This window comes from Callospermophilus lateralis, unplaced genomic scaffold (assembly GCF_048772815.1).
Source record: "Callospermophilus lateralis isolate mCalLat2 unplaced genomic scaffold, mCalLat2.hap1 Scaffold_63, whole genome shotgun sequence".
Classification (NCBI taxonomy): Eukaryota; Metazoa; Chordata; class Mammalia; order Rodentia; family Sciuridae; genus Callospermophilus; species Callospermophilus lateralis.
Window position 1 is genome coordinate 8,575,109 of NW_027514713.1, and position 25,591 is coordinate 8,600,699.

A 25,591-nucleotide genomic window follows, 5' to 3' on the forward strand; every position below is an offset into this window, starting at 1 on the left:
AATGTATAAACTCTAGGTTTTCACAAAATGAACCAATGCCTTTCTGTTTTGATTTATTAAAAAAGCAAAATTTCATGAATAAATCTTTGCAGTGATACTTTCAAGTACCCCTGAAATCTATTTCAAAAACATCTCGAAACGAGTATACTAATTTTATTTTTTGAGAATTCATAATTGATGAGTATTGATTTTCAGAGGTCCTTAATTTACTTTACAGACATAAATTAGGAGTCAAATTTTCTTTCCTATGTATATTTCAGACACACTGTTTGACTTTTCAGAATAAAAATGTTATTCTGACTACTTTAAATAGCATGCTATTTGACAGTCCTTTCAGAAGTGAAAGGAGACCTAAATATGACTTTATAATCTTTCATTTTGTCAAATGTACACCTTATTCATATTATTCATTGAGAGATTCTTTATACTACATCTCAATTTCTCTTTGATATCTTGGCATAGCAAAACCAAAATATTTTATCAAAATAGAATGATATTGAGACTGTATAATCTAGTAATCTACTTATTGCAGAGGGTCTTTCTGGTCTTATTTCATCAAATGTGTTTATGTGATATCTAGAATCTCATAAGTTCAAAATATATGGAAGTGATGATGTTTTAACTTAAAATATATGCTTGCAATATCATTGCTAGGTTTCTTTCTTTCATTAAAGTACTTAATTTCACATATATTAGCATTATATGTTAATGCCAATTTAATAATTTCTTTCTTAAGCAACCAAATACATATCAACCTATTTATATAATTAGCTGATATTATATAAACATACCATTTAGGTAAAATCACTGTAATAGATCATCTTAATTTAACATTGTCAATAACTGTGCATTTGACATTGTACAATGTTTAATTTTTAGTCTTTTATTTAAAAAAATATGTTTGATTAACATTGCATGCCTTATCATGCAATGTCTTCCTCCTTCCTGGATTTCCAGAGCTATGGAAAATTTAAACAATTATAATCAGACACAGAGAGTATGAAGTTAGCTCTCAGCTGTCCTTGTAATAGAGTAGAGCAATGGGTGGGGCAAAGATAACTTCTTAAAGTCATCTTTTTATTTATTTATTTATTTTTTCCTTTAGGGACAAGGTACCAGGATTGAACCCAAAGGGCACTTAACCACTGAAGCACATCCCCGGTCTTTTTATTATTATTATTATTATTTTGAGAGATAGGATATCACTAAGTTGCTGAGTCTGAGGTTTTCATTGTTTTACAAGTTATGGCAGATTTATTTTTGTACCATAACATACATATTGTCATGTACTTTTATTCAAGTTATTTCCCTTTTTGGAAGAGAAATATATAGTTGGTTTATAGGGGATTCTTCAATAAAAGTGTTCTGTTATCAGTTATGTTAAATGTAGTGACTGAATAAGATGTGTCACTGGTGTATAAGAACTTATATTAAATATGTTCTTCTCTAGAGATAATTAGGAAATGTTATTCTTTATAATACAGTATTCAGTATTGTGCATGTTTTTTCAGTTATTGTATAGAAGTAACTGTTGGATCTTTTCAGAATTACTGGATCTTCAGCCTTTGCCAATTATGGCTTTAGGATGTAAAGCATATGAAGCCCTGTACAACTTCAGCCACTTTAACCCTGTGCAGACACAAATATTTCATACACTGTATCACACAGACTATAGTGTCCTAGTTGGAGCACACACTAGATCAGGAAAGACTGTTGCAGCTGAATTAGCTATTTTCAGAGTCTTCAACAAGTATTCCTCCTCAAAGGTATGTTGAACATATTGTGTGCTTATTATATTCAATTAGAAAAGATAGTTAATGTCTCTAAACTAGCCAGGTCCAAATATTCTGGCATACCCTGGTGAATAGCTTTGTTATACTCTCAGTGAATTTTCCAGGGGGCCAGATCAGTACTAGAATAATTTGTTGCAAAAAAGATATCAACTTTGGAGTCTTCTAGGTGAATTTCTCATGTATATAGTGCTCACACATCCTCATATCTATAATTCATGGGTACTTCTTTTATGAGGTAATTAATTCTTAGCTGTACTTGTTAGGTATATAATGATTCATAATAATTCTTTGGATATGAATGAAATGCTAATGCTTTAAAACACTTCGATTATACACAGGAAATATAGACATAATTTATGCTACATTCCTCCAAATATTGCTATTATCAATTAATGTCAAATAACACCAGAATCAAATAAGTATTGATTTTTAATTTTTTTAAAACATATTTAGTAAATTTTTCCCAATACTATTTTATTTTTAATAGAAATTATTTATATTTGAGGTGTTCAATGTGATACTTAAATATACATATACATTATAAAATAATTGATAGAATGAAGATAGCTAGATATCCATCACTTCAGATAATCACATATTTTTGCAGTGGGAACATTTAATATCTAGTCAGCATATTTCAAATCTATTAATATGATATTATTAAATACAGACACTCTTCTGTACCTTAGATGTCTAGAACTAGTTCTACATAAATGAAACTTTGTATCCTTTAAGCAATATCTCCTCATATCCCCCAGTTTCACCCCTCTTAACTATTATTTTAATCTGCTTCTATGAATTTGACTTTTTATTATTGCACCTGTTAGTGAAATTATTCAGTGTTTTGTTGTTTTCAGCTTATTTCTCTTAACACAAAGTATAATATTGCAAATGGCAAGATTTTCTTCTTTTGTAAAGCTGAAAGATCTCCCATTGTGTTTCAGTTTCTTTTTTTATCCCTCTTGGGTCACTTAGACTGTTTCTTTATTTGGCTTTTCTAATCAATGATGTAATAAACATAGAAGTGTACATGTCTTTGAGACATTGATATCATTTCTTTTGGATATGTATTCAAAAGTAGAATTCCTATGATGATGATGATGTTTTCCATGTGTAATTTTTTAAGGCTGTTCATGTGTATTTTCCATAATGGCTTCCCCAACTACATTTCTACCAGCAGTGTGTAGCAGTTTCCTTTTCTCCACATCCTTGCCAATACCTTCATTGTTTTAGTAATATTCATTCTAACAGATGTGAGGTGTTGACTCATTGTGATTTTTTAAAAAAATATTTATTTTTTAGCTGTTGTTGGATACAATACCTTTATTTTATTTATTTATTTTTATGTGGTGCTGAGGATCAAACCCAGGGCCTCTCACATGCTTGACCTGTGCTCTACCACTGAGCCACAACCCCAGCCCTCACTGGGATTTTGATCTGCATTTCCCCAATGATTGGTGAAAGTAAGCACCTTTTCATGTCTGTTAGCCATTCTGTATTTCAACAGAATGATATCAATTGGCCTCATTTGTCCCTCCACCTTTTTTTTCTATAATAGAATTTTTAGCCTTTTTGTTCTTGGGCTATGTAAGTTCCTTATAGGTTTTGGATATTAACACCTTACTAACATCTGTAAGTATTTTCTCCTATTACATATGTTATTTTTAAAATTCATTGATGGCTTCCTTTTCTGTGCAGAAGGTTTGTAGCTTTGGTGCACCCCTATTTGTTTATTTGCACCTTTTTTTCCTGTGTTCTTGGGAACATATTCAAAAACTCATTGCTAAGACCAGTGTCAAGATCTTTTTCCCTGTTTTCCTCTAGGAGTTTTATGGTTTCAGATCTTACATCTAAGTTTTTAATAAATTTCGAGATGATTTTTGCATATGGTGTAAGACAAGGTTCCAGTTTCATTCTGTTAAACGTAGATGTTCAGTTTTCTCAACATCATTTATTGAAACCTATGCTTTTCCTTCTTGGTATTCTTGTTAGATTAGTGACAGGATGTTTGTTTATTTCTAGACTCTATTCTGTTCTGTTAGTCTATGTGTATATGTTGGTGCCAGCACCATACTATCTTAATTATTGAAGCTTTGTACTATAATTTGTAGTCAAGAAGTAGAATGCCTCTAACTTTATTTTTTTCTCAAGATTTCTTTGGTTTTTTGGTTCTTCATGGTTCCTTAATAATTTAGATTTTTTCAATCTCTAAGAAAAATGCTATTGGCATTTGTTAGGGATTATATTGAATCTGAAGATTGTTCTGGGTAGTTAGTTTCTTACTTTTTTTCAGTTAAACATTTAATTTTATTTTATATGCTTATAAAACAGCATAATGTGTCTCAGATTGCAATAAAGTCTACATTACTGGAAAGTGGAAGCTGGAAAAGGAGACTGTGATCCAGAATAGGTATACACTTTTTCATACTTTATGATGGCAAGTTTCACAACTTCACTGGAGCTTTATTCCTTGATGAAATAGATGAACTGTGATTGCACACGTTTATTCTGGTTCTCATTGTTGAGGAATTTTTTCTGTTGTTGTCAGTACTCCTTGAATAAATGTAGGAACAGGGCAAACTTAATTTAACTAAATAAAACTCCAAAGAAAACATAATGATTTCATTACATGAAATCAATCAGGGGCTTCCAAATTTTTCCACAGTTTGTTAAAGAAAGAAAATCAGGTTTTTGTTCTACCCCCACTACCAATTTATTGTGTGACACAAGGAATGTCACAACTTCTCTGGAACTTTTTCCTAAAAAATTGTATTAAATCATTTCTAAAGTCCCCATCATTTCTGAAATTCTAGAATTCTTTGATTTCAGCTATAACATTATGAAAAAGAAAGGGTTTTTTTCTTTTTTATCATTATTATTTTTTTACATGACAGTAGAGTATACTTTGAAATATTATACATACATAGAGTAAGTTGTAACTTGTTACAATTAGGATACTGTTACTGTGGTTGTACATGATGTAGTGTTACACTGGTCATTTATTTATATATGAGGATAGGAATGATATTCCATATTCATTCTACTGTCTTTCCTATTGCAGTCACCCCCTCCCTTTGCTTCATTTCCCTTTGTCTAGTCCAGTGAATTTCGAATCCCTCCTGTTTGTTGTGACTTATAATCCACGTATCAGAAAGCATTCTGCCTTTGGATTTTTGTGACTGACTTATTTAATTTAGCATGATATTCTTTAGTTCCATTTACTTACAAGCAAATGCCATAAGTTCATTCTTCTTTATGACTAAGTAATATTCCATTGTGTATATATACCACAATTTTTTCATCCATTCATCTCTTTAAGGGCACCTAGGTTGGTATCATAGCTATTTTGAATTGAGCTGCTATAAACATTGAAGTAGCTGTGTCACTGTAGTATGCTGATTTTAAGTCCTTTGGATATAAAGAAAGGAGTGGAATAACAGTGCAATACAATCATAATTTTTTGCATTACGATTCTTAATACACGTTTATACCATAATTTATTAAATCTCTGTATTTATAGTGTTGACTCTAGCTCAGCAGTCCCTTCGACACAGAATGTACAACCAGTCCAAGTGTTTTAAGGAATCTCCAGACTGCTTTCTGAGTATTTTCACCAATTTGCACTCCCACCAACAATGTATAAATGAACCTCTGCCATTCTGACTGGGATGAGATGGAATTTCAGTGTAGCTTTGATTTGTGTTTCTCTAATTGCTAGAGATGTTGAACATTTTTTCATATATTTTTTGACCATTCATATTTTTTCTTCTGAGTAGTGCCTGTTTAGTTTCTTAACTCATTTGTCATTTGGGTTATTTGTTTTTGTTGTTGTTGTTGTTATTTATTTATTTATTTGGTTAAGTTTGTTGATTTCTGTATATATCCTGGAGATCAATCTCTGTCTGAGATGCTGGTGGCAAAGATTTTCTTCCATATTGTAGGCTCTCTGTTCACATTCTTGATTGTTTCCTTTGCTGTGAAGAAACTTTTTATTGATTTTTTAATTGATTCTTTATTTTATTTCTTGTGCTTTAGGAATCTTATTGAGGAAGTCCTTTCCTAAGCCAACATTCTGGAGCATTGTAATGCATTCTGCTGTCATATATTAAACAAAATCAAAAGGAAAAGTTAATACTCTAGTTTGAGACATTTTTTAAACAAGTGCTATTTTAGTGAATAATGTATTTTATAAAATTGGAACAGCTAAAATATATGACTGGAATTTTTTAAGATCTGCATTAATCCCACTATTGGGATTTTCTATTTCTGTCATTCCTGAAGTTGCACTATAAAGTTGCAAAAATTCTTTCACATTTATTACTTTATTCAGTTACATAACTATAGAATCATAGATGTTTGTTTTATCCTATTGGTTAAACTGCCTTGCTGTCATTTTTATTTTGCTTCTCAAATTGTCTCAGATTAAAATTTTCTGTAAAGACTGAATGATAGTTCTAATTTTGTGCCTTTGTTCTCATTTAGATACATGGGTACTCTTAGTCATAGAAAGTATTGGCTCAGCAGTTTTCCAAGATTCAGCCCTCCTAGCGATTGAAAATTATATACTGCATTCATGGGACAGCAACCTGATCCTGTCCTTTATGGATGGGACTTCATACACCACCTCTATAATTTTCCTCTGCTGTCATTTTACTATGAAACCTTAGGAAGATCACTTAACCCCTGATGTCTGAGTTAAAACAATATCTTACAAGCATGAAGCATTATTAATTGTCATAAAGTGAAACAATAAGTTGGGAACTCAATAAATCTTAGGATTCTCATAGTTAGTAGGTTTTCTATATCCTTACGGTGTCATAGTGACTTAACATTAAAAATTTTTTATTCTCTTTATTTTATAGAGAGCCTTCTGAAATTTGCAAAATAGATCTTTTAAAGTTTATTGGCAGGGTTTTTTTTTAATCTAAATTTCAAAATAGTACTTTGACATTCTTATTCGTATAACAACATCTAATAAATTAAAAATATATTACATTTCACATAGCCAATATTATATTTTTCTGTACTCTCTATAATTATAGAGATGCATAAGATATATGTGTGTGCACATGTATGTACACATATCAGAGTCGGAGAAGAGGAAAGTAAAGGACACAGAAACAGTTTCCCAGCCCTGGGTTTGGTCCCCAGCAGCACCAAAACAACAACAACAACAACAACAAAAGATGGGTAAACTCAAAAAAGGCCTTTTAATTGAGGATACTATAAGAGAGGTCTATGTCTCATTGACAAATGTCTCATTGACAAATACTATAAGAGAGGTCTATGTCTCATAGACACATCTACTATACATGCTTCCCATGTATAGTAGATTAAGAAGCACAGAAATATCTGATGATGCTAGGAAGTGGAACTGTTATGGAGCAGGGCTCAGGTAACCTTTTAGGAATATTTGCCTATGTGTGCACAAAGCATAGGCCCAGTGGATTGGCAGTGTATTGAAGAATGTCAGTTTTAGAATTGCAGAGTCAAATGCAGTTATCAGTGAAAAGAGTCCTAAGGTAGTATCAAATTTAACAGAAGAAGTCCTTAGTCAAATCCTTAATCCAATACTTGCAAGAAATGTTTTGATACAGCAAATGACAGGTAATCTTCATTACTACTCTTAGTAAAATTCTTTGAAATTTTTAAATGTTTATAATTAAACCAAATGAAAACAAAGGTTAGTGTAGCACAACAGGCTTTAGAAAGCTTCTTCAAATCATTCTGCTAAAAAGACAGGTAGATTATCAGTCAATAACATGTCTATCATGACATGTTTCAAAGAATATCAATAGTTTGAACATATATTTGGAGGTTTTGTGTCACCTATGATGTGCTGGAAACTTTTCAATACCTGTAGCATCACCATTAAGATGACTTTGGCACAGTGCTTGGCATATAGTAGATATCAGTTTCAGAATGAAATAAATATTTCAGTTTTTCCTTTCTAGTTTTTTCATAAGAAAAATTTGGAAAGGCTAGATTTATTCTATGTATATAGATTCCCACTTATTTTAAGATTTTCTACCAAATCTGAATTGTCTACCAATAAATGTAGTCTCTGTTATAAATATTTGTGTAGTGTTATCAAATTCATAAAGAGCAGAGTAAACTCTAATCTGGCTGCTCTCCTGGCCAGATTTCCAGAAGCTAAGATCTTGCCATAAAAACCTGATGACGTTTTATTAATGGGTATTTAAAATCAAATAGTTTTAAGAAATGAGATTACTCTTGAATGATTTACTCTTACAAAGATTCACACAGTGGTGGAGAAAAGTCATCCTGGATAGTCAAAGGTACAGTTTAACTCCAAAGGATAATGACCAGAACACCCCTTAAAAGAAAGCACCATTCCCCACTAGGGAAGCAGCACTGAGCTGGTGTATTTAGCATGTCCAAAACTAACACAAATGTGTGTATTTTGCAGTGTTAAACACCTTTAATTACTCTTGTGGATTTACAAGCAATCTCCCTTCAAGGACTATAATATAATTTGGGAGGCTATTTTCTCATGGGTGACTTTACCTGTAAGCTTTTGTATGACAATTCAATGATGGTGTATTGAGGATATGATGCTATCATGAAGGATCATTCTCCCCGAAGCTCCTCTCTGCATCCCCACATAAAAACCCTTTTCCCGGTTGGGGCTGTAGGAAATGAGTAATGCTTAACCAATTTGTGTGATCAATTCACTTAAGCAGCTATTGTGAAATGTTAATCACAACTTTAATTTGTACTGTATTAGCATTTTGATTAACTTGTAGGCTTGCTAGCACACTTGAAGTGCTGTTACTCATAGTTACAGCTCGGAAATGACTTTTTTATTAATTAAGTTTGTTAGACAGCAGCTGAGCTTCCTGAATGCTAACCTTCTGGGGGTACAAGTTCAGGAGAAAGTTACTATGAACAACTGTTGCTATTGGAAAAGATTCTTATAAATGTACTTACAGCATTTTAATTATTGACAAAATATTGTATCATTATTTGCAACTGACCTGAACCTTTAAAAGAGTGTGCCTTTCTGTCAAGAAAGCTTTTTTTAGGTCTTCCCAACACTGTAAAACTTTGGGGAGCTCTTGAGGTAAATAATGCATTTGCTAGCAGATGTCTGACAACTAATGTTTTAACAAGCTGCCTAGGATAAACTTCCATGGTTATGTTATTGTTTTGTAATGAACTTTTAATTTGAGAATAGTTTTAGATTTCCAGGAAAGTGGCAAAAATATAGAGTTCCTGTGTACCTTGAACCTGCTTTTCCTCTAGTGTTAGTAGCTTATATACATTAATAAGCTATTTTTGCTATCAACAAAAGTGTATATTCATTCATAACCCTCTAATTTTTATTTCACATCTTTTCTGTACTCAAGAATTTCATTTAGAATACCACATTACTTAACTGTACTCTTCATGTCTCAGACTCCTCTTATCTTGGCTGTGACAGTTTCTCATACTTTTTTGTTTTTTTATTAATAACCACTTGATTTTTATAAATCAATGCAATTTTCTTCTCATTCTGGACTAACTAAATCTTTATTTTAAATCTGATAACAGTATATTATCTTCATATCATTTAACCTGAATAGAATTAGCAACATCACCAGCCATTTTGACATTCATCATGATATGATTTTCCTGTGCTGTTGCAATGCCTGTACAATCACTGGTGACAGCAAGATGACTCCAAGAGATACAGGGGGCAGGGGTCCCTGGAGGAGGAGGGAGGATCAAGAGAAGAGGAAAAGAGGGTACAAGTCTATAGAATGTGCCCACTATGTAGAAAAAGCCTGGAACATTTTCTGTCCAGCTCCACTCATGCATCCTACAGCCAGAATCTTGACAACACTGAGGGTTAAACTGACAGATTTCTCAAATTGAACTTTAGATTTTAGGAGAAATTTTTAATAATAAATCTTAGAGCCAGATCTATTAATATACCTTTTTATGGTATCATTTTTCTTCTAATGATGTCATTTTTTTCTTTTAATAGCCTAGGTCAGTGATTCAGTTATCTTACACAGAAGCTGACTTAATTTGATCACAGTACTCAATTTTCCTATTCTACCCTTGAATTATTTAACTTCAGAATTCAGGTGTGGCCAAAAGGTAAATGCCTAAAGATCAAATATTCAGATGTAGTTATAACCAATGGTAGATTAAAATTAATTTTTAAATTTTATGTGTTTAAAACTTATGTTAACATAAGTTTTAAATTTACTCGCAGAGATAGTAATTAAATAAACACATAATTTTATCTGCAGTTTATACTTTCAGCTATGTAAACAAAAGAGAATCAGATGTAAGCCATCTCAAATCCTTTTGAAACAAGACAGGGTGCAAGTCAGCAGAAGTAATGGGTTATTTTGCAATTAGCGTAGATCTGAGAGAAATCCTTAACTCCATCCCATTTTTTTTTTTTACCAGAGGGATGACATAGTGAGTTTCAGTTTCCCTGTCTGTGGAAAGCAGGTAATACTGATGCCTGCCTCATAGTTGGTATTGTTAAGGATTAAATGATAGCCATTAGTGAAAGTGTTTTATACTATATATTACTGTACAAATATTTTCATTATATTATATATACATACTGTCTACACAGACTGGACTTTATATAATTCACCATTTGAATCTTTTCACAATAATTGCATGAGATTCATAATACTTGCTATAAAATATAAAGATGTTGTCAAACGTAAAGTATTAGCTGTTTAAAGTATAATTGGCAATCTCAGAAGATAAGAAGAAAAATATCAGTAGATTTGAATAAATCTGATATGCAAAAATAGTTCTAGCACTATAAAACTGTGGTTGAATTTAAATGCTAAGACCAAGATTGACGAACTTAGGGAATTCTTGAAATGGATTCAAAATGAATATTGAGGACATGAAATGTATCCAAGTCAAAAAGCACACCTTGACTTTAGGAGTCTCACACCCAAAACATATTTCCTTCTAGAGATTGTTCATTTTCTAAGTTCTCACTGTTTTAAGCTTTTTTTTCTGGTTTGTTTTTTGCCATTGCTGTTTTGTTTTGCTTTACCCTTGTATATAACCAAGTACTTCAGAAGCTCTTGCACTTCCCATATGGGGAGGAGTTCTAGCAAGAGTATACTGTCTCTTTTTATTTTTTTGCCTCCTTCTTTCACCTTATCCTTCTTTCTCTCCTCCCTTCTGTTGTTCTCTTGCTGAAATAGAGGCAGATACACACACCATCTGCATTTCACCTTTCTCTCTAAAACTCTTGAGTTGGCTGATTCTTTTACTCCCAACAGTAAGAGTAGACCTCCCTGGGTCTCTCCAACCACTTCCTTCTCAGATTCCTGCTTCTTCCATCTATGTTGTTTTTAATTTTCATTGTACATAAGATTTGTTTTCAAGTGTCTCCCAATCTCTAGATCTCTTTCCCCACCTTCCTTAAGCACCAGTTAATAGCCTTCAGCTCTCCATCTTCGGTTCCATCACAGTAGCTTAAACAAATAATCTTATGTATATCATAATGATATACATCCCAAACTCCTTTACTCTTATTGCTGTTATATCCAAACCACTTCAACCCCCACCTTTGTGATATCATCTTCCAAGTTACCTCTTTAGCTGCAGCATTTTTGTCAATCAACTTGACTAAACATTTCTGATACTATGACCTGGGATCTCTTCTCTCTTTCCTGATCCCTCAGTTTATTCCTCAGTCCCATTATAACCTCACTTGCCACCTAAATAGCATCAGTCCCAGAGTTAGCCATTTTAACAATAATGCCAGGATTCCCTAAAAGATCTTATCTCTTTGGGTAACACCTGAATTCTCTGCTTTCACACCCAAATTATTCATTATTGCTGTAAACAACCACAGGGCACTGCTAATTTTTGCTACTACAGAGTCATTGAAAGTCACAGCAGCTCTAATTTTGTTTTGTTGTTTTCCACATCTTTCATCCTACCAGTAATTATTCCCAACATTTTTCTTTCTCACAGCATAAGATATCACCTCCAATTTACAGAGATTACTGAAAGCCTCTGGCATCAGTATCATCAGTTTCTGGACCTCAGAAACCCTCATCTTCTGAACTCAGGAGGGTTTTTTACCTCTATACAGCTTATTTTGTATTTAGTATAATCTACCCCCAACCTTAAGAATTTTATAGCCCACCTAAAATGACAAAAAGCAAACTTCATAAAAACAAATAATTACATACTATGAATGTATTGGTATTTAATCACTGAAAGAGTAAAGCTTGGACAGAAGACAAACCTTAAAAAGTACATAATCAAATTATATTTTTCAGATGAGGAAAATAAATACCAGGAGTTAAGGGATTTGTCCAAGGTTTCATAGTAAAATTAGAGGCACGGAACTCGAAACTGTCATTCTGAGTCTCTGAAGTGTACCACACACCACCTTCAAATCAGTGTCAGATATTCATGAATCGTACTATTGTTTACACTTTATCCAAAATTTAAAAAGTTGGCCTTCCATTTTCTTCAATTCCATATCTGCAGATTCAATCAGTGGTACATTAAAAATGTAAAGGGAAGAAATTGTATCTGTATTGAATATGTACAGCATATTTTTTTCATCATATTTCCTAAACAATTCAGTATAACATCTAATTGCATGATGTTTACATTTTATTTGATATTGTAAGTAATCTAGAGAGAATTTAAAGCATACAGGAAGATACATACAAATTCTCCACTTTAAGTAAGAGATTGACCATCTATGAATTTTGGTATCTGCCAGGGTTCTACAACCAATCCCTCATATATACCAAGGGATGACTGACTATATTCATTTTAAATACAGTGTGTTGTCAGGAAAACTTCTCAAAGTTTCATTGTTGCAGCTATACCCATTTCTCATAAAATCTGTAATTCTAGTTTATAACCCCATTTAAATTCTACACACCTTCCATATTACCCACAATGTTGTTAAAGTAAATCATTTGGATTGAATTTGAATCCCACTTACCAGAATTATGCAGGCTTAGACATGTTTCTTTACCTCTTTTAGCCACAATTTTTCCATCTGTGAAATAGGCTTAAATTCAGTATCTTACATAAAACATTTTACAGAATTTTTGGCAAATAGTAGACACTTAACAAATGTCTGTTCTTGGCCTTGAGAATCCTTAGATATCCTCCTCCATTATTCTTTTCTGTCTTTCCAGATCTCCTGGTAACCTCAATTCTACTCTCTCTACTTCTGCCACAGACAGGGTGGCTCATATACCTCTTTGACAGGATTTCAGAGTCCAGAGCTCCAGTCTGTACTTTCTCCACAGCTCATTTTCACCTGAACTTCTTACCTGGCTTCATAGTAGCACCCCAGTTAAAATGTGTTCAAGATCAAACTCATCGCCTCCTTTTCAACCCACCCCTCATCAGCAAATGACAATAGCCCCCACTGTTTCTAGTAATAAGGATAAGGGTTTTCTTTGGTTACATTGTAATTTTATAAATGCATAGTATACTAGAAATCACATTTCCACTCTGCCATGACTGGATATGAGAAATTGTTTTGAATCAGCAATCAATTGAAATTGGTGCCAATGTGGTAAAAGGTCTTATGCAGTGAGCCCCCATGTATTTTCCCCCTGTACTCAGAATTATTCTTTGTCTGATAGATAGTGTGCCAAGGAGAAAGTGGATAAGAGGTGAAAGGGGATTCAGTATCTACCTAATATTAATGTAAAGTTGCTAAAAAATGTCCAGGGTTCTTTCTCAATGTACTGAAGAAGCCTTTTATTGTTAAGCCTTGCATCTCTGTAAAGGACTTCAAGGTAACGTGGAAACTAAGCCATATTCTCCACTATAGCCAAAGCCAGACTCTGGAGAGGAGCATATTAGACCTTATCTGCCAGACAGACTACTATAAAGATAAGGAGATAGAGTCAGTCCTTCTAGGCTCAGTCATATAAATGTACATACTACCAGGATCCCCCAGCTTGTTTACCTAGACCACCTCCATTTTTACCTCCTATTAGTTAACACACTTCTGAAGAGTAAAATGAACTTGCCCACTGAATTGAGAAGGCCCACACCTTCCCGTTTGACCTAAGTTGCAGGATCGGATTTTGACCTTCTCTCCTGGCTTTCCTATAACTGCACACCTCTTTTGATGGACCTGTACTTTCCATCCCATGCATCTCCTTTGCCCTTCTACTACTGCCCAGTGTAGGAATCAACAACAAAAAGATCAAAGAAAATTCCTGTTAGAAAGAATGGGTTGATTTAGGATGTCTTCATCTTATCATAGAGGAACTTTAAAATAGGCATTTGTCCATTAGTTTCCACTCTGTAGCATAGTATATTAGGTACTAATATAGTAAGTAGAACATTTCATTTTACCCTCATAGAACACCTAAAAGGAAATATGATAGCTTTTTTTGTGGGGGGGATTGTTGTTGGAGAACTCAGGTTTATGATTCTGGCATACCCAGATGAGCTAATGCTCTGAAATTCTGGACCCCAAACTGAGGTTACATGGAACTTTTGTAGGAAATTTGATATTATTTCTTTTAACCATTACAACATTGGTTAGTTTGAATTACTGAACTGTGTGACCAAGGATCATGCACAGGAATTCTTCAATAAGTAGTACACAGATGCAGAATAAATGCAGTGAAATACCTCCAAGCGACATCACAAGTGACCTTCACCACAGGCAGCAGTTTCTCAAAAACTGTAAGCTTACATTTCTAAGAGGTATATTAAAAGAAAAAAAAAAACTAGCACTTAAACTACACTCTTACAAGGACCAGTAATTAAGTAACACTCTTACAAAGACCAAAACTGTCAAGTAATGTAATGTAATGTAAACCAATGTTTCTTCTTCATTTCCCCCTCTGATGCCTGTCTGTATCATATAAGGCATCAACCTTTATAAAGCTGGATAAATAAGGTCTTCCTTTTCAGAAGTCAGGACCATCTTAATTTTTGTTGGTTTTAGGCATGACGTAACAAACTGGACCAGGCAGTTTAACATGTAAGGAGTGAATCAGGCCTACGAGTGTCATAGCAAGGGGTCTTGCCAGGGGCAAGAGCCAGGCTTCCCGGCCAGGTTCACCTCTTGAATTTTTCAAGTTTCCATTGTCATGGCAACTCCAGATCACCTTCACCCATGCTGACCCCTTCCAATTGGATTACGGATTTTATGGTTAGAAGGAACCTCATTTTTTTTATCTCATATTTTTTTTATCTCTTCAGGATCTGTTCTTCGGCAGTTAACAGATAGTTTGCTAAAGAATGTGACATTCTGTCCACTTAGGCCAGGCAGGGCTGCAAGTATCTTGCTTCTTGGAAAAGAAAGCATGTGGAGGTGAAATATGATACCCTTCTATTAGTGAGAAGCTTAGGTTCAGTAGGGTAAAGTGATCTTCCTGAGTTATAAATGGGACAGAATTAGGATACAAATCTGTGTGTGTGTGACATTAAAACTTGTGTTTTATCTTCTGTTTTGTACAGTAAATTAGGCAGAATTTATTATAATTCTTATAATTTTTTAACCTATATTCTTTTGTTAGTTTGTTACTGAGGATTGAACCCAGGGGTGCTTAACCACTGAGCCATATCCCCAGCCCTTTTTATTTTTTAAGACAGGGTCTTGCCAAGATGCTTAGGACCTCAATTACATTACTGAGGCTGGCTTTGAACTTAAAATCCTCCTGCCCCAGCCTCCTGAGCCACTGGGATTATAAGCATGTACCATGGGCTTTCCAGTGTTCTTTAGTAGAACAGGTATTTTTTTAGTGTTCTTTGCTAGGGCTGGAGTTATAGAAAATAATTCCAGATTCTTGCTGTCAAAGAACCTATAGTTCAAAGGACAAATGTGTAAACAAAAAGTCATGCTATAATAATGATGGCATTCCTCAAAACCAGCAAAGGCATAGAGAAAGAACTAAATCCATCTGAAAGAATCAGTGAAGGGCTGGGGATGTGGCTCAAGTGGTAGCGCACTCGCCTGGCATGCATGCAGCCCGGGTTTGATCCTCAGCACCACATACAAACAAAGATGTTGTGTCTGCCGAAAACTAAAAATAAATAAATAAATATTAAAAATTCTCTCTCTCTCTCTCTCTCTCTCTCTCTCTCTCTCTAAAAAAAAAAAGAATCAGTGATGTTTCATAATATCAGTAGTGTTTAAGCTAGACCCAGAGAATGAATAGGAATTTCTCAGGTGAACAAAAGGAATGATATTTGTTTTACAAAATAAATAAATAAAAGCAAGGGTAAATGTGAAAAAAATACCAGTAATTTTCTAGTGCTCTATGCAAGGGGATGGCCAGAGAGAAAAGTAAGGACCAGATAAATCAAGGACCAAATAGATAGTGGGGTGTTGACCATCTGTAATGCAGAGAGACATGTTAGTTTTGTTCTCCTGACCAAATGATGGCATTGAAGAAATTTAAGCAGGGGAATGACATGACCAGTTTTACCCCTTTAAAAATTCAATTTGAAAAAATATAAAGTACAAATTAAAGGAAAATTATGAGATTGATAATAAAGGAAATTTATATAACGTTCCAGCAGAGACAAGGAGCGTCAGTATCAAGTAGTGGGGAGGAGACAACAGGAGCACCAGGGCGGGGTGAGCAGAGAGAAAAGGGGAATAGCATTTGGTTCACCTCACAAACCTCAAAACCTTTTATCATCCCGGATTCTTGATCTACCCACCTGCCTTTTCTGTAAACTAATAAAAGATAACAGTTTTTCAATTCGTGATATGGCCTTTCATTTACTTCACATGATAAGCACTTATTTTGCTTTTTTTTTCTAAATTTTCACATCTGGATCATAAAATGAAAAATTCTGGGGAAGTCTCATAAATTTTATGCAATCTTTCAACTTTATCGTCAAAACTTCAAAGTTAAAAACATATGGCTCATTCATTCAGCTCTCCTAGTATGTGAATTTTTGGTCTGGAATTTATTTCCAGTCAAGTTGTAATGTAAAATCACACGTAAAATTGCCATACTTACTCCGCATTACAAGTTATGATATTGAATTAGGTATAATTATTCATTTTTCCTTTTCCTTTTCCCTTAGCAAGTCTCAAGAGTTACAACTAGTGAACTACTTTTTTCTGTATGTAGCATATATTCATCATAAGCTGCTTGTTTCCTATACTTCACAGAAAAAGTGCATTTTTCTTCTTTGTAAAGAAAAATATAAATATATCTTCTCTGGATTCATAAATATGTACATTCATATGTGTACACACAGTCATACATACACATAAAGACACATATATTTATTACACCAACATTCAGGCTTTATGATGTATAACTAGCAGGTTAGCAGGTACTAAAAATCATTTTGACCATCCTTTAACACTAATTAGGGTATGCAAAAACTTTATTCTATTTCCCTGTAATGTATATAAAGAGATCATTGGTTAGTTTAAACAAATTTATTAAAATAGTTTACTTTTGGTAAATTAGAAAACACAGAATTGGAAATTTGCAACTTAGAAGAAGAATGTGTCTCTATCAAAATTCTTAGAAGTACAGGAAATTGATTTTACTAGAACAGCTTAAAATTATTTCAAAATTAATAGATTTTTGTTCGATATTTTTTAAATATTTTGCTGTCAGTGAGATATTTACCATTAAAGTATCATTGTAATGCTTTGCTAGGTACATCCAAAAATAAGAGTGGAGTCTTAAAACTGTATGAAATAACTGCCTAAGATCATAATATTAACACATGTCTTTAAGACAGCATTCTCCAGAATCTAATTTAATTGAAATGGCTTTGCCTGTGTAAACTTCTAAGATTTCACTGTTTAAACTAATAAGATTTCACTGTTTAGTTTTGCTTTAAGCAAATGCAGCGTTTTGTTTGTTCATAAAACATTGGATTAAATGTATAGACTGATATGAATAGCTCTCCATCATTCCACATGTACCACTGGCAATTGCCCCTTTCTGTATTGTCATTGTGGATGTGGTGTATTATTCTCATTGAGAACAAGATTCTATTCTTATCTTGCTCTTTGGGGAAAATGAGTGTTTCACAAGAAAACCTTCTCTCTCCTTACCATCATAAATAGTTTTCAAATTTAAAAGACTCTGTGAAGGGCCTGGGGTTGTAGCTTAGTGGTGGAGCACTTACCTAGCATGCATAAAGCACTGGGTTCAATTCTCAGCACTGTGTATAAATAAATAAATAAAATAAAGGTTTATCAACAACTAAAAAGAATTGTTTTAAAAAAGAAGAAATGTAACTACTAGTATTCTTGATATAGTGAATTATTAAGTATTTGTTTTCAAAGTACAATGAGTTTTTACTCTTAAAATTAGCTTAGGGTTTGACTTTTTTGTAGGATGTTACAGGAAATTCATTTTGCTCCCCATCCAACTGTAGTTTATTCTGTTTTTATTTGGATGAATAGTAATTTAATGATAAAATGATTGATTTTTTGTTTTTGTTTGTTTTGTTAAAGCTAATGTAAGATTTCCAATGGGAGAGGGTGAATGCCTTGATGTTCTTGTAACATGTGCTCTTTGCCTATTCAGGCAATGCTGGATGTGGCTGCAAAGCAAGGTTGGCTGGTGACTGCCCTGAATACCACCAACCTCGTTCAGATGTTGATCCAGGGCCGGTGGTTAAAAGATTCTTCTCTTCTTTCACTACCGAACATAGAACAGTACCGTCTTCACCTTTTCAGGTAATTGTCTTAATTTGCAATGTAATTTTTTAAAGTTTTTTAATGGATTTTTTTGGGGAGGAGTGGGTATTTTTGGGAATCAGACCCAGGGCTTCATGCATGCTAGGCTGTACCATTGAGCTACACCCCCAGATTCCCCAAAATTCCCTTATTAAAATATATATATAGACACTGGAATTTCATGTGGTGACTACAATATTGATTCTTTGGCTTAAAAATGCCCCTTTCCCAGAAGGAGACCTGCCCTCAGTACCAAGATGAACCACAATTCAATTTAACCTTCTCCTACCTAAATTGTGTGTTCTCCCTTTGCAATATTAAATATGTTTCTATTTTAACTGCATTTATTCCTTTACATTATCAGCTTTATTTAAGAAAACATTATTAAGGTGCTTTGTGATCTAAAACCAAGATAAATAGGCAGCTTCTGTTATGTAGAAGAGACTGAGGGATCTGAAATCCATTGTCCAAAGTAAACCATGGGGAGCTGGGGTTATGGCTTAGTGGTAGGGCTCGCCTAGCACATGCAAGGCGTGGGGTTCAAGCCTCAGAACCACAGAAAAATAAATAAATAAAATAAAGATATGTGTCCTATGACAACTAAAAGAAAATGTTTTTTAAAAATAGTAAATTATGGATCTGAAATGTCCAAAACTAGATAGTCAGGTGTAGTGGGAGTTCAAGATATAATCTGTACTGAGTTTATAATAGTATCGAATAATTCAACCCTTAGGTCTCACATACATGGCTGCAAATGTTTCAACAAGGAAAAGAACAGTACAGTATACAAGCTAGATTGACAGTGTTTAAATGAAAATATCCTTTCACACCAATGTTTCACAGCAGTTGAGATACCTTGCAGACAGAATGTTATTTCACAGTTATGGAGATAACCAAAATAGTCTGGCTTGCCATCATTCACCCTCTACCTCTTGTCAGCTGCATGAGGATCACAGTTATTTAAACCATCCAAGTACAGATGCCAACAAGAACCTCAGGAACACCTGGGGTCCCCTAAGAAAAATCCCTAATTTGAATCAAGTGTTCTGGGTGACAGGGTGACAGGTATGCTTGAGTCCCTACCATAGGATGTCCCTGGAAACTAACAGACACATTCAGAGAGTGAGCCATAGCAGCAACAGGTGGCAGGGAAAGAAGGTAGATATATCTACAACTTGTCAGAAGCTCTTCTGGTAAGGTTCTGAAGGTTATGTGAGTTGGATTTCAGCAGTATAGAAAGCACATTAAAGGCACAACCTCACACAGCATCATCTATCAGGGAATCTGCTGGAGGGTGTAGGAGATCTGTTCCAATTTTCTTATTACCCTTAAAAATTCAATATTAATGTAATTTCGACTATATTTTCTTCTTACTATAACTTTTAGGTGGCTCGTGTTCCTGTGATCTGGCACAACTTAAAATTATCTCAAAGATCTCCAAAGTGTACTTTAAATTCTGTGCTCCCCAAACTTAAAATTTAAAATTTTATTCAAGTAATTATAGTTGACACTTGCACACATTCACCAAAATCATGTCAAGGTTTCACATAAGCACTTTTATCTCCATGGAAACATTATTTCACATCGGTGCTTCCTATAGAAAGACATCCACTGCATATGAACTCTTTTACGTATTTACTGAACCTGATACATTATTTACAGTTTACAGATTTCATACAATGATAGTGATACTGCCTTAGGTTGATATAAAGAATGTTAGGCAATATTTAAAACTTAATATAATGGCCTATAAAGAGTTATATCTTAATTTTTAACAATTGTTAATATCATACACACCAATGTTATCAGAAAATCTAACTTGTGCTTTGAAAGAGTTATTTTGTTGGTGTTGATATAAGTTCTAAGGAAATGGAAACCAGTTATAAAGTGCTCACATGCTAGGTGCCAAACTTCCATTGAGTGCCTCCCTGAACTGATTCATGCCTGTGTAGGGAAAGACCATATATTCAGCTCCATGGTCGAGAAGGAGCTACAGGCCACCAAAACAAAGCATGTAAGGCCACCTTACTCTGTGAAGTTGTACCAAGAGTTTTCTAACGTAGGGCGTGGGTTTTGAAGTCAGTCCCACCTGTGTTTAAATTCTGTCTTTGCCATTTACTAACCATGGAAACATTATATATATCTTATGACATTCTTATGAAAGTTAAGCAAAATAGTAATATGTAAACTGCTTTATATAGTTCTTGACATAGAATAATAATTGAACAAATGATAGTAATAGTGATTAATAACATTACTGGCATTATGAGAACTTGTTCAGTATAAGGCTTTCAAGCTTGCTTTGGAAGGCTCCATTTAGCCTTTCCATCACCAGATTGCATTACCCAGGAGCCTTCTCCATCTCTTCTAGGGAGTTTTGCCCTTTTTATTGTAGGGTATATTTTCATCTAATTCCTTCAATTACTTGTTTATGTTCCACTCTTATTTTAATTACATTATTGTTCCTAGATTCAAAGAGATTCTTTCAAATAAACCCATTATTTGTTCACTATGTAACTTATAAGGAAAGTTAAATCTAAACAATCTTTGGAAGGCCAAAAACCAAATGAACAATGCCAGATACTTGGCTTTCTAGCCATTTAAGTCTTAAGCAGTTTTACCCTAAATGTGTCAAAAGTGAATGTTCAGGATTTATAACATGATTATATTGATTTGTATGTACACATATTAAAGAAACTTTTAAAGCATGTCTCTTTTTCTTTCCAAGTAAAACTTTTTTTTGAACAAGACTTGTTATAATTAGTTCAGGGAGAATTCACAGGTAAACTTACTTAATTTATTTGCATAAATTTCCATTCTATTATCTTTAAAACCAAATGCAAATTGGCTCTGTCTGATATGATGATCTTGATTTTGGCTCAAAAGTGCTTCAATTTTGCAGAGCAATCTGGTGTCGGCTTTGCAGTGAGGCGATCCCAGGTAACATACAAATCCTGAATTATTCCAGAAATTAGTATGTTTAAAGCATCAATTTAAGTGCTAATTGAAGTAGTAATGAGAAAAAGCAGTACGACTGTGAGATTTGCATCTCCTATCCCATCAGTATACCTGGAACAGTTGCTGACAGGCAGAGGATTTGACTGCTAATTAAATAATTGTATGCATGGCAGTGCTCTTGCCTGATTCAATAGATGAAGATTAATCCTCAGATAGATTTGTTTGGCTGGTATTGAAATATCTTAGCAGTTTCTTTTAAAAAGCTCATGTTTTATATACATAAATATACCTATATACCAAATAAATATATCTGTACACATTATAAGTTAAAACATAATAATAAGTCCTACAAAAAGATGTCATATGTAAATATAAGCCAGTTAGACATTTGGAAGCTTTATAAAGAAAAATCTCAGTGAGTTGCTAATATCAGAAAACATCATATTGATGACTAATTTAATGGTATGAGTACAAAAACATGAAGTCCTGCTTTGTGTGGTAAATATTACTTTCCTTGTTTCACAAAATTAAATGTTTTGCAGAAATTAAATATTTAAGTGTTCCCTCGACCACTTTTCTGTGTCGGCCAATAATTAATTAGTGCAGCTTCTGAACTCAGTGACTTTTGGTTCTAGTAGGAGATAGACCATCATTTGTACTTGAAGTACATTTTATAGCTTGACAATTTCAATTTCAGAAGTCTAATTGTAGGCATAATTTCAAATTCACAAGACAAGTTACAGGATTGGAGTTGAATTGAAATTTTGCATTGGATCTATTTTTTATCTTATTTTTTTTTAATTCCTAAGTGATAGTTTGGTTCATCAGGGCTACTGCATTTGATTACATATACCAGCAACACTAAAGTCTTAGCAAACAGAAAATTAAAGCTTATAAGGAAATCCATACCATATATAAAAGAACTAAAAGGAAAACTAAAATTAAACTCGTTGTGTAACTTTAAAAATGACCTTAGAAGATAACAATTGATAAAACAGCTATTAAGAAGTTGTCTTGGGCTGAGGTTGTGGCTCAGCGGTAGAGCATTCGCCTAGCTTGTGTGAGGCCCTGGGTTCGATCCTCAGCACCCCATAAAAATAAATAAAGATATTGAGTCCAACTACAATTAAAAAATAAATAAATGTTAAAAAAAGAAGTTGTCTTGACCAATAGTTACATTGCCACATAATTGTAAATGTTAAAAAAAGGTTACAGTTACCTAGTCCTAAAGTTTATTGTGTTATATACTTTCCGTGGATATAAGATTCACTCTTTCATTTGTTCATTCAGCATTGTTAAGTACTATTGGAATACTGATTACTCACAAATATCTTTTAATTTAAAAGGCAAGAATAAAGTTGGTAAAATATTTCTACTCTTTTAATATGTGTGATTTTAACTGGTACTTTCAGCATGATAATGCCAAAAAAAAACCTATTTGTTTCTACAAGGAACCCTAGTCTTACAGGATTCCCTGTGTTATATGACAAGTGTCAATGGATTATACTGACATCAACAATTGCATCACAGATTTATTTTCAGATTTCCTTTATATTGCTAAGTAATGTTTTCTACCTTAAAAGTCACATAAATGTTAAAATAGATGCTTCTCTTTAAAAAAAATACAATAAAAACTTTTAGTCCCTCTTTTTTTTTAGTCAATAACCACTCAATATGAAGAGGCATTTATAATAAGTTAAAAGTTTAGATAATAACTTTTTGGTTTATAAAAAAAAAACTTAAAGAAGATTTTAAAAAACACTGTTCTACATATATTCACCTATGTACAAGTACAAGAAAAACTAGGGAAACCTGAATAATCAGTGGATTGTGTCAATGTCAGTATCCTGGTATTGAAAAATGCCACCATTGCATGATACTGGGTAAACGACGCAAAAGATGTCCATTATTTCTTTCAATTGCATTTAATTCAGAATTAATCTCAAAATTAAAAGTTTGATTTTTTCTAAAATTACACTATTTCTTAGTTGATTACTCCATGTGACATTTTTTGTTGTTTTTCCTTTTTTCTTTTTAGGCATGGAATTTTTTATCTCATTTGCCAGTGATAGATGTTGGCATAAGTGTTAAAGGCTCATGGAATGACTTAGCTGAAGGACACAATGAACTCTCTGTCTCAACTCTGACTGCAGACAAACGAGATGACAACAAATGGGTCAGATTGCACGCTGATCAGGAGTATGTGCTCCAAGTCAGCTTGCAGAGAGTCCACTTTGGGTTCCACAAGGTATAGTATTTGGTCTCCATTCTCAAATATTTGGCACCAACAACCAGCATGTGCCACCACACATATCTTTTCTATTACTAATGTGTCCGTGTCATTCATGAATCCTGCTTTCTCAACTGGCCTTAACCAGCAAGAGTCAGTCTTTGACAGTAGTCAGTCAGTTCTCAAGTGCCATTTTTCAACCCCAGAGTATCCACCTTACATAATCATATATTGCCTGGAGTACTATTCTCAAAGTGTGGTTTACACACTCAGTCTAGCAGAATTTCCTGGAGTGCCTTTATAGTATAGATTCTTGGCCCCACTACTGAATGACTGAATCAGAATCTCAGGGTATGAGTGAATCGCAAAACTGAAGCTCTTTTGGGGGCCCCACTTGATCTTTTTTTGTTTTTTGGTTTTTTCTTGTATCTAGGATTGAATCCAGTGGCCTCACACATACTAGGTAATGCTCTACCGTCCCCAGTCCCCCCATGTACACATGATTGTTAAGGACATTAAAGTTTGAGAAGTACCTCACTAGAGGCACTTTGGTATAGGAACCACATCAGGCCAGATGCAGATGAAATTGAAGCTTTCCTTCTTAGCTCTATTGAATTTGAATAAGATGCTATGCTTTTCTGAGACTCAGTTGCCACATCTAGCTGCTTACTTCATTATAATGCATATGAGAGAGCTTTGTCAATTTCATGCAGACCAAAAATGTACAGTAGTTTTATTTTAAATTACTATGCTCTTTTCTGTATCCTCTGACACCAAAATTAATTATTTAGTCCTCTAAGAATATTAGTACACATAGTGTGAGCTGATTGATTTTTAGTACCATATTAATTGAAATAAGAAAGAATTTGTCCATTTTTTTCTTTTTATCCTAGTGGATTTAGGGTTTTTAATATCTAGAGTAACCCTCTGGGATGAGTAAGCCCCTCTGTTTTCATAGAATAGTCATGTGTATTGTTACAATGTCCTTTCAGTACAGGTCTCACTTCATTTCATTTCTAATACTAAATATCAGCCAATACGAACATGAACTGATAGGCCTCTAGCATTTAAGAGCTTCAATATGAGCATTTCTAGATGACTTACTAAATTCCAGCTTCCAAAAAATAATAATCATAAACTAATCATAGAAATAGTTATAAAAATCATAATAATTAAGATAAAATCATGGAGCAAAGGTAGATTTCTTTTTTTTAACCTTCAAAATCTACTTTAAAATTAGATTTAATCATGTTCAAAAAAATTGTAGATTTTATTCCTAACTGCTATGGAACTATATTACTCTCTGGCTCTGTTTTAAAATGCTATAACTGAAGCATCTCCCCTTAGAATACAGAGTGAAATCTCAATAGGAACATGTCATTATTAATATGTTTTATGCCATAAAGTCATTGTCTTAAAGACACATTACAATAACCTTGTTTTTGTAAAAGTTGGTCCAAGATAAAGACTCCAGATTCTGTCATTACATTAGTACTAGTCTTTTGTTTTTAATTTAAAAAAAAAATATTTTTTAGGTATAGTTGGACACACAATCCAACTTCAAAATATATTATAAAACTATAGTGACCCAAACTATCTGTGGTGCTAGCACAAATATAGACAAAGACAAATAAAACAGGATTTTTCAAACCGAGAAATAAATTCATGCACTTAAAATCAAATTGTTGGCAAAGACACCAAGATCATGCTTTTGGGCAATTACCCTCTTCAGTAAATGCTGTCAAGAAATCTAGATGTCCACACATAGATGTATGAGATTAGATTCCTCTCTCACACCACATTCAAAAATTAACTTGAGATGGATTAAAGGCATACATATGTAAGATCTGATACTATAAAACTAAAAAGACCATTTTCAGCAAAAGATTATAAATAAGAATGAAGAAAAAACCCAAAGAATGGGAGAAAATATTTGCAAATTCT

At 33.5% G+C, this 25,591-nt stretch overlaps 1 protein-coding gene across 1 annotated transcript in view; it reads left to right on the forward strand.

Moving 5' to 3' along the window:
- Positions 1-25,591, forward strand: part of LOC143640804 (uncharacterized) — a 32,483-nt gene that overhangs the window by 2,166 nt on the left and 4,726 nt on the right. Inside the window, exons 3-4 of the mRNA XM_077108369.1 lie at positions 18,308-18,459; positions 23,456-23,665. Of these exons, the coding sequence (XP_076964484.1) occupies positions 18,308-18,459; positions 23,456-23,665 (362 nt within the window). The remainder of the gene's footprint in view (positions 1-18,307; positions 18,460-23,455; positions 23,666-25,591) is intronic.